The 14,849-nt window shown below is 40.1% G+C and overlaps 1 protein-coding gene across 5 annotated transcripts in view; it reads left to right on the forward strand.

The window, feature by feature from the left end:
* LOC122560748 (uncharacterized) overlaps positions 1-14,849 on the forward strand; it is a 199,647-nt gene that overhangs the window by 182,106 nt on the left and 2,692 nt on the right. For all 5 annotated transcript variants that reach the window (XM_043711765.2, XM_043711767.2, XM_043711771.2 and 2 more), the window contains 5 exons: positions 335-494; positions 944-1,063; positions 1,495-1,581; positions 3,263-3,422; positions 4,055-4,140. In XM_043711765.2, coding sequence (XP_043567700.2) covers positions 335-494; positions 944-1,063; positions 1,495-1,581; positions 3,263-3,422; positions 4,055-4,140 — 613 coding nt within the window. The remainder of the gene's footprint in view (positions 1-334; positions 495-943; positions 1,064-1,494; positions 1,582-3,262; positions 3,423-4,054; positions 4,141-14,849) is intronic.

Consider the following 14,849-nt stretch of genomic DNA (forward strand, 5'->3'; position numbering starts at 1 on the left):
CAAATGATATGGTGCCCTTACTGGATAACCTAAGTTATTCTTTTACTTCTGCTGATTTTATATTGTATACTTACGGCAAGAAACTGTTTACGTTGTGATACTGTTGTATCACACTTCTGACATTGAGACACATTTTGAAAACTTAATTTCATGAATTATGATTCTGGAATCTATGTTGAAGTTTCTTGAACTTATGAAGACCAAACTTAAAAAGATGCTGTATGTCTGAGAATTATGTCTGATTGAAGATAGATGCTGCTTCTTTCTATCTATTGCTTTCCTTTTCAGACTGACCTTGTACTGATGACTTGGTGATGCTTTGCTTTGTTTACAGAGAGGAGATGGGATCTGTCCAGCGGGAGCTGCAGGTTTTGTCAGAGCAGTACTCCCACAAATGTTTGGAAAACTCTCATCTGGCTCAAGCATTGGAGGCCGAACGACAGGCACTTCGGCAGTGTCAGCGTGAGAATCAGGAGATAAACGCTCGTAACCAGGTAACACACAGACATTGCTAAAATTATCATGGATCTACACAGCAGTAAGGATACCCAATGACCAGAATGCAGCAAAGACAAAATGTAATTTTTCCATTGATGTTAACATTGGTCTCTGTGATGCTGTACCAGACTCAAAGGAAATCATTCAGAATTTCTGTTCTTGTGCATTACTCTGTGATTCCTTTTGCAAGTTAAATGTTTGCGCGATGAAGGCAGAATCAGCTGATCAATGTCAGTGGAGTGAAAATACATTGAGTAAGCAGGTTCAAGGGAGTGGATATACTGGGAATAGCAAAAAGGAGGAAGGAGAGTGTTTAAAGCACAAAGGCCTGCATTTAATTGCCTGAATGAATTTTCTCAGACTGTAATATTACAATAAAAACGTGTAGAATTCCCTGTGGTTTTAAAAGATGTCAACTGATCCCTCAATCTTATTATTTTTACAGGAGCTAAATAACCGCCTGGCTGCGGAATTTGCAAGGTTAAGGGCACTAGTTACCGAGGAGGGGAAGGGAGGGGATGCTGGCTCACCCCTCTCACTAGGGAAAGATGTCTATGAACTGGAGGTAAGATCGGGATTGTTAGTAGCAAACCCTCTTGACTGCGTGAGATTCTATGTAGCTGAAAATGTGTTGCTGGAAAAGCGCAGCAAGTCAGACAGCATCCAAGGAACAGGAGAATCGACGTTTCGGGCATAAGCCCTTTTTCAGGAAACAAGCTCAGTGATTCTTAGCTTTGTTTAATCGTTTTAATGGTTAACTAGTTTGTGCAATGTGAAGGTCTGCTGACTGAATTGGGAGTGGGTGGAAGATTAAACAATTACAGTTCACATCGAGAAGAAAAACATCAGTATATGCCTGTATTTCCACCCTCACATATCAAATAGGCTGTTTTGCACTTGCAAATTTCCATTCTTCGTTCCCTGCCTGCTTTCAAATACTTTCTAAATAACATCAGTCAGGACTTAACTCAAATAATTTTTTGTTTCAATTTCCAGGTTTTATTGCGGGTCAAAGAATCTGAAATTCAGTATCTAAAACAAGAGATAAATTCTCTGAAGGATGAACTACAGATCGCACTGCGGGTGAGTGAGAGCAGATGTGCAGAAAAATAACAATATCTCCAAATTTTGGAAAGAGTTATGCCATTTCTACAGCTCTAGGAGCCACACTTTATGAGCAAAATGATAATATTGTTTTATTTGCTTTTGGATTAGATTTATCACTGGTCAGCATTCAATGCCCATTCAAGATTAATTTGAGAATGCGATAGTGAGCCATCTTCCTGAAGTGCTGCAGTTAGGGGGAGATAGTCCATAGCGATAATGTTGTTGTCGTAATAATTCAGAGGCCCATGCTACTGCTCTGGGGGCTTGGGTTCACTTCTCACAATGCCAGCTGGTGGAAGTTAAATTCATTTTGTCATAAATCTGGAATATAAAACTAGACACAGTGATGGTGACTATGACAATTATCAATTTATAGTAAAAACCCATCTGATAGTAAAAACCCATTTGGTTCACTAATGCCCTTTAGGGAAGGAAATCTGGATTCTTTCCTTGCCTAAACTACATGTGACTCCAGATCCATAGCAATATGGTGGACTCTTAACTGTTCCCTAATAGGGCTTAGCAAGCCAGTCACTCCAAGCTTAATTACTTCAAGATAAGCAACAAATTCTGGCCCTACCAGTCATTCCCACATCCCTGGAAAAACTAAATAAAAAAACAGTCCATATGGTGTAGGTTAAAGGGAATGTTTATTGTGCAGAATTCAGTAATGATAATGTTGTGAAATGTCAAGAGAGATTGTTAGAATCATTAATGAACATCACTCTTCTGATATTATGTTGGAGGGAAAGTCATTGATTAAGCAATTAATGATGATGTTACCTAGCCAGGTAATGAAACGTCTGGATATCAAACCTACAGCTCAGCGAGCAAACCTACACCCTAAACCTCAACCTGAGCTACAAACCTTCACAAACCTTGCATAAGCAATTAAAGATGACTAGAAAACTAGTCTGAGTAATTTATGGAGGAAACAAATTGCAGTGTAGAACTCCTTATGGTGATACCAAGGATCTGAGAAAATTAGTGTTGTTTGCTTTCGAAATAAGATTGATGGGATATTTTAAGTATTCAAAATGATAAATAGAATTGATTGAATAAAAAGTCAAAAAACATGTTTGTAATCTTGACATGAGATAAAGAGAGAGATAAAACAGATTTTCTACGCCCAGTTATCAATGTGCTATTAATGATGAGTGATAATTTATAGCATTCATATGGTGCTAGATAATTAATTGAATCTGAATGTGGGAATAAATGGGACTATATGAAATTTGACCCAACAGCAGCCTTAATCAGCAATGGTCATCAAGGTTGGGTGATTTTCTGCTTGTTTTTGAACGTAGTGACCAGTGATTCAATCTTGTAATTCATGCTGAGGTGAAACCTGAATTCCCTGTTACATTTCTATTATTGTTAATGCACTTTCCCTTCCAGAACTCAATAACATCTTGCAAGCCAGTGCTCTATGTTATTAGCTGTTTCTTTGCTACTCTTAATCCAAATGCCTGGTGTCAAGCTAGTTTGTTAGACATTAGCAATTTATAGTTTAAATTCTCTACAAAATTAAGCAAAAGATATATTGTTAATTTAATTTTGTTATAGTTTGATTTTTCTTTTTGAAAGCACTGTGCAATTACAGACTGACTAAATCAGTCCATTGAATTGATCTACTTTTATATGCTTGTTTTATCAGGACAAGAAGTACGCTACAGATAAGTATAAAAGCATCTACACAGAGCTTAGCATTGTACGAGCAAAGGCAGACTGTGATGTCAACAGGTTAAAAGAACAACTAAAAACTGCTACAGAAGCTCTGGGAGAGAAGACAGTAGACTGCTGTGTTACTAGTTACGGTAAACATATGGGAACATTATTGGAAGTTCCTTTTAAATCAATTTTGAGAAAACTATTATTTGAATAGCATGCAAATCAAGAGAGCAGCTTGATGTTTCTTATGGAGAAGGTATACTCGTTCCCCTTAGCATATCTGCAATGATGTTTAAGAGGGCAAGGTAGTTAGTTTTGGAAGTACATAGAGAATGGCAGGAAATTGGGATTCAACAAATAAGAAGCTGTTATGTTTAACAAAAATGGTCGAGCATATTTGACGGACAGAATAGCCTACAACTTCCTCTTCCTTTTCTCTTATGTTTTTCACACACTGCAGAGTTGTACCTGAGGTATTATAATTTATTGCAGTTTTTAATTGTAAATGCCAGCTGGTCTAAGGAATGGGGTGTGTACATGGTAGAGTTTGGTAGAGTTCTGTTTGTTCATCTGTTGCTTTGAACATTGGACTCTGCTCTGGGCACGATTCCGAGCTCATTTGTTTTGTAGTTTCTGATATATGTTTCTCTCTGCTGGAATATGCAGTGTGCCTCTGTTCAGCAAATTCAATATTTTCTAAGACTGATGTTTTCTTGTTACTGTAACGTAAATGTTTTATGAGATCAGTAACTATTATCTTCACTTATTCCACTGTCAGATATCATGAAGTCAAAGAGTAACCCAGACTTTTTCAAGAATGACAAGCCAAACTGTAGCAGGCCTATGAGAACTCTGAGGTCAAAGGTGAGCATTGAACGCTTCATTTACCTGAATCTGATCTCTAAAACCTTGAATGTTCTTGCAAATCTCTTTAACTCTGAAAATCCAAATAACTAATCCCTGTAAGCAAATGGTACTCAAAATGGTAGGAAGTCGGGTTTTGGATTGCTGGGCGGGAAACCAATTGAACTATTGACCATCTGTCTTCACTTTCAGGTGAATAATGTGTAGTGAAGATGAGCACAGCCTTATCTGAGAGATTGGGATAAACGTTATTGTTTAATGCTAAATGCAGCAGTATACTTCACTCTGCTCAACTTGAAATCTGTATCTTGAAGAATTTTGGAAATAAGCCATAAGATGTAGGGGCAGGAGTAGGCCATTCAGCCTGTTGAGTTTGTTCTACTCCGTGAGATTGTGGCTTATTTGATAATCCTCAACTCCACTTTCCTGCCTTTTCTCCACAACTCACAACTCCCTCCTAATATTACAAACCTCAGCCTTGAATATACTTAACAACCTAGCCTCTGAAGCCATCTTTCCTGTAAAGGAAAACAACTCCTCTGCATCTACCCTGTCAAGTCACCTAAAAAGCCTTTATGTCTCAATAAGATCACTTGTTCTTCTAAACTCCAGTGAGTAAAGGTTCTAACTATTCAACCTCTCCCGATAAGACAATCCCTCCATACCCAGGATCAACCGAGTGAAATTTTTTGGACTGCTTTCAATTCCAGTCTATCTGTCCTTAGGAGGGAATGAGAGGTCTAGAAGGAATGAGAGACATTTAATTAGTATTAGTAAAAAAAAATACTAGAGAAATTAAAGACCTAAAAGTCTACACATCTCATGCACTTGCTATGTCCCAAGTTTTAAAAGGGGTGGCTACAGAGATAGTTGGTATATTCGTTTTGATTTTTGAGCAATTCCCTAGATTTTAGAAATAATCCAGTGGTTTGGAAGGTAACAATTATATCTGCACTTTTTGAGAGAGAGGAATTAGGGATTAGAAATTAGGTAGGCCAGGTTACCTGACAAGTAATAGGGAAATGCTAAAATGTATTATTTAAGCTCATGGTAACAGAGCACTTGGGGAAGAAAAATAATTATTATTATTGAGAAAAATTGACATTGATTTGTCAAGCACAATTTCCCTTTCATGAATTGAAGTTTTCGAGTTTATGACCATCAGACTGGATAAGGAGGGAATGGTTGATGGAGCACAATTGGATTTTCAACAATAAGATAAGATTCAATTAGACACCACACAAAGACAATTATACAGAATTAGGGTTCATGGAATGTGGGGTAATATAATATATGGGTTGAACATTAGTTAACAGACAGAAATGGAAGATGAGGGAATTCAAAATGGCGGCGACCCAGTAGATATGCCCTGCTGAGCTCTGCACCAGAACTCAGACAAGTGGGGCACTCACCGTCTCTTTATTACCTAATGTGATAGAATTAATTATTTTTTGACCCCTAGAACTGTCCTATGTTAGTTTAAAGTTATTAGGAAAATGACCAAAGGGAAGGGAACATGAGGGACACAACAATTAGGGACCCACTCCTGCCTGTGGCTGCAGCATTGGCCTCCGCAATCGCCCCAGGGGACCTACCTATGGAGTAGAGCTTGATCTTGGTGTTTGTGAAACTCCGAGAGAAGACTGATTCATCGATGGAGAAGACCCAGGCCAGGCTTGAACCGATCTCAGTCATGTTGCAGAAGCATGACCAGGAGATCCAGTGTCACGGGCAGCGTGCCGGGGAGGTGGAGCAATGGGTCATGGCCTCCAAAACCGTGGTGGATTCCTTGGCGGGTCAGGCCCAGGCCTTAGACCAGCAGGTATGGGCCTCGGGGGAGCAAGTTGACGATCTCGAAAATCGAGGTCATCGGAAGAACATCCGCCTGGTGGGGCTTCCTGAACGGGAGGAGGAAGGTCAGTTCGTCAGCTTCTTGGAACAATTGCTCATGCAGGTTTTGAAGCTGGAAGTCGCGGTAGGCTGGGTGTGGGTCGCGTGGGCCCACTGGGTTGCAGTGTGCAGGTCCAGATCGGACCAGCGCCCCCCCGCCCAGTCCTAGTGCGACTCCAGCATTATCGAGATAAATAAATGATGCTGGAAACCTCTAGAGCTTCAGGTTCTCATATACAAGGGAGCACACATTATGTTTTTCCAAGACTTCTCTCCGGTCATGATTCATAAGAGGAAGGCCTTCAATGAAGTAAAAAGGCAGCTGAATGACTTGAATTTCCAGTATTCCGTTAGATATCTGGCAATACTATGTTTTAGCCACGGAAGGTCCATGTTCAATTTTGACTGACCGGAAAAGACAAAGGACTTCTTGGATGCTTTAAAATAGACTGACCGGTGTAAATAATATGGACAATTATATTTATTTTATTTTTGTTCTGTAATTTGCCTGATTTACCTGGTTTTTAGGGGGTGGTCTTTTTTAATATATGTCAGGGTCATAATTGTTACCTTTTCTTTATCTCTCTCCCTTCTCTCTCCCTGTCATCCTTTGTTTCCCTATTTTTTTTTTCTTATTATTTCCTTTGGTTTTTCTTTTCTGGTATGGGATGGGGTTGGTTGGAGGAAGTGGGGAATGTGTAGGATTACACTATGGAGGGGGTGGGTTGAGTGCCTACTTTTAAATTTCTTGTTATAAGATATATAAGCATCTCCTGTGGACAAGGAGGAATGTCACCTTTCATCTGTTTTATATGTTGGTATGTTGTAGAAGTAGCTGATAGAAGTTTTGATTGGTAGTTTTGGAAGTTATATTTTTAAATTTATACGAACTGTTTATGGTTTTCACTCGGCGTGCCATAAGTGGGGTTCTTCCTCCCGGGGGGTTCACAGACTATTTTGGACGATCATGGCTAGCCATTCGTTTAAATGGTGCACCTGGAATGTTAAGGGGAGTCATTCACCAATTAAGAGAAAAAAAGATACTGTCAAGCCTTAGAAAAGAGAGGGTCGATGTAGCCTTGCTGCAAGAAACATATTTAACCGATAAGGAACATTTGAAGTTGCAATAGGGAGGGTTCGGCCAGGTGTTTTTCTCATCTTTTAATTCAAAAAGTAGAGGAGTTGCTATTCTCATTTGGAAGAGCTTTCCATATCAAATGTTAGGCCAAATCAAGGATGAGTGTGGGTGATTTATAATTCTTAAAGCTTTAATACATGAAGAGGAATATGGGATTTTGAATGTATACTGCCCTCTGGCACACCCCCTTACATTTTTAATGGATGCGCTTTCCAGGTTGATAGCACGTCATACAATCATAGGGGGAGACTTTAATCATATTATTGACCCTGAAGTGGACAGGATGCCTAGGGGTCTTGCGGGTATGTCCCCGCAATCCGGGCAGTTGGTGCACCTGAACAGGGAGCTGGGGTTGGTGGTCGAGTGGAGGTAGGGATTTCACCTTTTCTTCTAATCCACATAAGAGCTATACTGGAATTGACATTTCTTTTGTCCCGTCGACCTTTTTGAATTTGGTGCTGTCTTGCATAATTGGGAACATAGCTGTCTCTGATCATGTGGCAGTGTACATGGAGGTCAAGGCCGGTGGTAATGGGACAGGCTCCTGGCACTGACGCGAGGACCATTTTCTCTTGGAAGATAGCAAGTTTATAGAGTAGTTTTCGCGTGAATTTAAAATCTTTTGGGATATTAATTTGGGTATGGCCGGTAATCCATTGCTGCTTTGGGAGATTGCCGATGCCTATGCACAGGGTTTGATTATTTCTTACTCTGCAACCTGGAAGCAGCAGAGGGAGAGCAGCAGCGTTTGCTCGAGGCTGGCCTGAAGGCAGCTGAGACAGCATACTTTGACAAACCGTCTGTAACCAAACTGCAGTGGATTACAACCCTCAAGGCTACTTTGAATGCTGCATTGACCTAGACAGCAAAGAGGGATATCTTTTTTCTGAGACAGAGATTATTTGAGTATGGTAAACTGGGTAGATATCTAGCCCTCCAATCTATTACATCCATCAGAGAGAGCGCTGGTACTCTTACTTACAATGCCAAAAAGATTAATGCAGCATTTAGGAAGTTTTACTCTGGTCGGAGGGCTGTGAGGACAGTTTGATGAAGATAGAATCCTTTTTTAAGACCCTGGATCTTCTGGGTGTATCTCAAGAGCAGGTATCCTTTCTGAATGCCCCCAACAATTTGGGATATAAAGGAGGCGGAGAGGCTGCTCCAGAGTGGGAAAGCGCCCGTCACAGGTGGATTTCAAAGTGCGTTTTATAAGGAGTTTATAGACATACTAGCTGGGCCACTCCTGGACATGTACAATTACTTATACAGTTGGGACTGCCTCCCATCTTCTTTGAGAGAAGCAAATATTTCTCTTATTCTTAAGAAAGGGAAAACCCCAGAAGATTGCGCTTCGTACAAGCCCATATCGTTACTGAACGTGGATTTTAAAATTCTATCGAAAATGCTGGTGTTAAGGCTGGAGAGGGTATTGCCTTTCATTGTAAAGATGGATCAGACAGGTTATATCAAGGGTCATAGGTCCACCAACAATATTAGAAGGGTATTAAACATGGACCAAGTATGCCAGCAAAGATGGGTTCCAGGTTTGGTAGTCTCCCTGGATGCAGAGAAAGCATTTGACCGGGTGGAGTGGCCGTACCTATTTTAAGTCCTGGAATGATTTGGTCTTGGAGGAGTTTTTGCCGAGTGGGTGGCAGTGTAGGTAGTGACCCGAAAGCAGCATTTTTTACCGATGGTATGCAATCAGATAGTTTTATTGTTGGCAGAGGCTGCCGACAAGAGTGTCCTCTCTCGCCACTATTATTTACATTGGTGATTGACTCGCTGGCAGACGCATCTGGACGGGTCCCAATATAACGGCCTCGGAGGTAGGATCAGGCAGGCATAAAATCACCCTCTACACAGATGATGTCCTTCTTTTCTTAACAGATACAATGACATCTGTGCCCAGTTTAATACAAGTTATTAATCTATTTAGCTTGTTCTCAGGGTATAAAATTAATTTCGTGAAGTCAGAGGCCATGCCTTTGGGGCAGCCTTATTAGTATATCCAATTTTGGAGATGGAACCCGTTTCCCTTTCCGGTGGTCACAGGGAGGTTTCCTGTATTTAGTCATTTTTATTACCCTGGTCTTTGATCAATTATATAAAGCTAATTATGTGCAGTTGCTAGAGAAGATAAGGCAGGACCTTCGGCGCTGGGAGGATCTTCTGATGCTCCGGTCAACGGGCACTCTCTCGGTCAGCATCCTCTATCACTTGTTAGGTAGGAATGTTTCAAAGGATATTGAATGGCTTTGCATAATCTGAACTGAAGAATTGGGGGTGGAAATTTTGTCAGAGATGTGGGAGGATATTTGGGAGAACGTTTGGAAGATCTCAAATTGTAACAGAACCCAGGCTATTCAGCTGAAGCTACTCATTTGGCACCGGAACGGCTTGCAAAATTGAAGACAGGAGTGTCTCCAATGTGCCCCAAATATAAAATGGATGTTGGCACTCTTAGTCATTGCTTGTGGTCACGCCTCAAGCTTCGCAAGTATTGGGATGCCATAGCGAGAGTTTTGGAAGAGGTTTTGGGAACTGAGGTTAAGTTGGATTCGGTGTATCTCCTCTTGGGTCTTCCAAATCTCCCTCTCTGGACGTGCATGGGAAGAAATTGCTTAATATTCTTTCATTTTGTGTGAGGAAGAACATTCTAATGAGTTGGGTGTCGGAGAATTGCCCGGGACTTGCGGGCTGGCATCGGCTATTTATGGAGCACACCCCCCTTGACTTCCTTACAAGTATGGTGCACCAGAAAACGGAACTGTTTTATAGAACATGGCGGTCCTTTCCGAATTGTATTGATGCAGACTTGTCAGCTATATTGATCAGGGCTTTTGTGTAGTCATGAGGCCTAGGTCTGGCGGTCTGGGGACCTCTGGAAAGAAAAATCCTGAATAAATATGGGTTTGCTTACTAATGCTCGTAGTGGTGGGGAGCTTTGGTGGGAATGTGCTGAGGGTTGTAACTTAATAGAATATAATTTGTTACCTTGGTATAACTTGGTTTAATTTTATTTTGGTTACTTATTTATTTTTCTTTTTTTCTTCCTCTAGTTATTTATTGAATTGTAGTTTTTGTAGAGCTTTTCTTTTTCGCTCTCGTTTTAGCCATTTGTGGAGTAGAAGATTAGTTTGTTTATTGTTATTGTCATTATATTATAAAGTTGTCACACTATTTTGTAGTGATTTTGTAATTTTGTAAAAAACTTAAAATTTTTTTCTCAATACAAAAAAAAATGGAAGGTGAGAACAAACAGATAGCTTCAAGGCTGACAGTTTTTAAAATTCATTTTGTGAGATGTTGGTGTCGCTGGCTGGCCAGCAGTTTTATTGCCCGTCCCTATTTGCTCTTGAGAAGGTGATGGTGAGTTGCCTTCTTGAACCACTGCAGTCCACCTGCTGTGTGTTGACCCACAAAGCCATTAGGGAGGGAATTCCAGGGTTTTGACCCAGTGACAGTGAAGGAACGCCAATATATTTTCAAGTCAGGATGGTGAGTGGCTTGGAGGGGAACTTGAGGGTGGTGGTGTTCTCATATATCTGCTGCCCTTGTCCTTCTAGGTGGAAGTGGTTGTCGATTTGGAAGATGCTGTCTGAAGATCTTTGGTGAATTTCTGCAGTGTATCTTTATTCAGTACTACAATGATCAGTCCTTGAACCTCAGCCTTTTAGATACTTAATCAAATGGGACTGGAATCAAGTTTAATGGAGCTCGTACAAAATAAAAATCAGACAGAATGGTTACAGCACAGAGGAAAGCCATTCAGTCCACCATGCCCATACAACAGCAATTTAGCTAGTCCCATTTCCTGACCCGTTCCTCTGCCACCAATTTTATTTTTGCTTTCAAATGCTTATCCCTGACAGCCACTATTAAAACTGGCTCCACCAGCTCCTTTCATGCAGTGTATTCCAGATGGTAACCGCTTGATGCTTAAAAAGTATGTTGTCTTTGGTTTTTTTGCCAATCATTTTAAATATATGTATTTTACTTCTTGACATTTTGGCTCTGTAGTGGAAGACCTGTGGGTGGATTTTATGGGTTATCATATTATTCCCAATTCCAGCTATTAAGTTGGTAGGGACCCAGTCATCAATCAGCCAGCTGCAAAGCAGCCATTTTACACAGAGAGCAGCATTAATCTCCTTAGGTTAGAAACCTTGATGGTATGTGGGAAAGCAATGGGATTGTGGGATTGTGCAATATTGTACTAGCCCCCACCTTCAAATACAGTGTGGGACCACAAAATCTAATCCTCTCAACTGTCTAGATTCCTCATGATTTTGAGCATCTCTATCAAATCTCTCAATTTTCTGTTTTGTAAGATTAGATTGGAAAGTAAGTTGTGAGAAGGATGCAAACGGCTATGAACAGGTCAAGAGTGGACAAGAACATGGTAGCTGGAGTATAATGTGGATAAATATGAAGTTATCCAGTTTTGTAGGAAAAATAGAAAAAGGATTTATTTTTTAAACAGTGAGAAATAGGGAAATGTTACTCAAATGTTCCTGGAGATTCTTGTGTACATTTTATAAAGTTAAAATAAGGGTACAGCATGCAGTTAGGACTGCAAGTGTGATGTTAGTGTATAACACAAAAGGGATTGGAGAACAAGAGTCAGTGCTTTTACGTGGTGTCTTGGTGAGACGATACAGATTACTATGTACAATCTTGTCTCCTTACTAAAGGAGGATTTTTTCTGGGAGGTTAATTAGACATTCACTTCGCTGATTCTTGAGTTTGAATTATTGTCTTGTGTGAAATATCTAGTTGATTATACCTTCCTAGATTTGAGAAGACGCTCTCTGATATCCTAAAATTCATAGAGTTTTCTCGGGTTGATACTTGGGAGATGTTTCTCATAGTTGAAAATGTTTGAATTAAAGTTGTCTTAGAATCGGCAATCAGCCATTTTGTACTAAAATGAATCCTTTCTTCACCCAAAGGGTTATGATTCTTTAGAATTCCATAACTTCAAGACCTATGGATATTCAGTCATTGAGTATATTCAGATCAGAGATTTATAGACTTTTAACAATGTAGGGAAACAGGGGATATGGAATATGGCAGGAGAATAAAACTGAGCCAGAGGATCAGCCCTGATGTTACAGAATGGTGATACAGGCTTGAAGAACTAAGTGGCTTCCTACTCCATTTCAAATGTTCAATGTGGTATGTGGTTAACTCCCAGTTAAAGCTGTTGAACTTCAGAGTCAGTTTTGTTTATCACACTGTCTCAATGTTTCAGGGGAATTTCATCCCCAGAGATTGGCAATCATTCATTTTGTGCTGACTTTCCACATTTCCAGGAATCTTGGTCTGTGCACAAAGTGCTAAAGGGGAACACCTTTTTTCCATCACTAATTCTTTTAGATGGTAATGGGCTTTTATTCACAAAACCAACTTATTGGTGACAATGCCTCAGCCCCACCTCTGGAGGTGCCTGCCACTTGCTTTGCTAAGTTAAATGAACTTCCTCAGTTGCACTGACTTGATCAGTTGACTTCCCTCCATTCAGGTTCACCATGTCAAGTAAACTACCTCAATTCTACCAGGAGATAACAGCTGGAGTTCTTCAGGATGGGTCAGCTACTTCATCAATTACATTTCCTCCATGATAGGATAAGAAGTGGAGATGCTTATTGATGATTTCACAATGTTCAGCACCATTCAATATACCAAAGATACTGAAGCAGTCTGTATCCATACATGACCTGGACAACTTTCAAGCTTGGGCTGATAAGTAGCAAGTAACATTTATGTCATACAAGTGCCAGGCAATAACCATTTCCAAAATCTAACTATGGGCTCTTAATATTACTATTTAAGTTATATGAAGGGTTTTATTATGATGGAGAGTGTTCAGAAAAGATTTACCAGAATGTTGCTAGGTGTGGAACATGTCAGTTATAAAGAAAGGCTGGATAGGCTGAAACTTTTTTCACTGGAGCATAGGAGGTTGAGAGGTGACCTTACAGAAGTTTGTAAAATAATGTGGGGTAGAGATAAAGTTAATGGTAGTTGTCTTTTCCTTAGAATATGGGATTTCAAGACTAGGGATCACATTTTTAAGGTGAGAGGAGAACAATTAAAAAAAAGACAAGGGGCTATTTTTTTTGCACAGAGTTTGGTTCATTTAAGGAATGAACTTTCCAAGAAAGTGGTGGATGTGGATTCAATTACAATGTTTAAAAGACATTTGGATAAGTATATAAATAGGAAAGGTTTGGAGAGAGGCAGGTGGGACTAGTTTAGTTTGGGATTATGTTTGGCATGGACTGGTTGGACCAAAAGTTCTGTTTCCGTGCTGAATGACTCTATTCTGAATCCACCACTATCAACATCCTGAAGATTACCATTGACTAGAAACTGAACTGAACCATCTGCATAAATACTGTGGATACAGAGCAGGCCAAAAGCTAGGATTTCTGCAGTAACTCACCATCCATCTCCCCTCAACAAGGCATGAGTTAGGAGTGTACTAAAATACTGTCCACTTGCCTAAATGAGTGCAGATCCAACACCACTCAAAACATTTGACTGCATTCAGGACAAAGCAGCCCACTTGATTGTTTGTTGATGTACCATTTACTCTCACTACAACTAATGCGTTGTAGTAGCAATGTATACCATCTATGAGGTGCCCTGTAGAAATTCATCAAGGTTCCTCAGACAGCGCCTTCCAAACCCATATCCAGTACATCTAGAAAGCAACAGATACATGGATACACAAATACCTCCAAATTCTCCATGTCACTTGCCATCTTGACTTGGAAATTTACTGCAATTTCTTTATTGTTGCTGAGTCAAAATCCTGGAACTCCTGCCCTAATAGATTGTAGGTGCACCGAGACAAAATGAAAATTACACAACACCAGGTTATAGTCCAACAGATTTACTTGGAAGCATTAGCTTTCGAAGTGCTGCTTCTTCAACAGGTGGTTGTTGATCAACTGATGAAGAATCACCGCTTCAAAAGCTAATGCTTCCAAATAAACCTGTTGGACTATAACCTGGTGTAGTGTGATTTTTAACTTTGTCCACTCCAATCCAACACCAGCCCCTCCAAATCGTAGACAAAATAGTCTGCAGGGTTTCAAGAAAGCAGCTGACCACCACCACCTCGAGGACAACCAGGGATGGCAATCAGTGCTGGCCTTACAGAAAATGTTCACATCCTCTGCATGAATAATTTTAAAAAGTCATGAAGGCAGAAAATACTTTAGGGTCAATACATCTCATTCTAAAAAGATCACCAATCACCTAATGCTTTGAAATTTTCCACTCTACCTATTTCACTTGACTCCATGGGCACCTTCATCAAAGTAGCTATATCTTTTGTACAGCAGCCCATCTACTTGGAATTGGGGGCAGTTTTGAACACATGCAGAATAATCTATGCTCAAGAATGTTTGTAATATCTTCCTAGAACCTTGGCAATAATCAAGTTCTTCAATCAAGTTGCCTTTTTCTGCATCTTTTGGTATATCAGTCACTCCATGCAGCAACGAGGGCTATACCCATTCATGCCTTGTGTAGATTCATTAAAACTTCCTTGAGTTTGCACTCTCCATTTGAAGCACTGAATGGAAGTGTTAGCTTATCTTAACATTGTCACACATTATGCATCTAATGCTAGCAAGTACTATTTACTAGTACAGCTCAATCT

Source organism: Chiloscyllium plagiosum, unplaced genomic scaffold, assembly GCF_037043375.1.
Source record: "Chiloscyllium plagiosum isolate Xiang-an unplaced genomic scaffold, Cpla_swu_hap1 HiC_scaffold_20, whole genome shotgun sequence".
Classification (NCBI taxonomy): Eukaryota; Metazoa; Chordata; class Chondrichthyes; order Orectolobiformes; family Hemiscylliidae; genus Chiloscyllium; species Chiloscyllium plagiosum.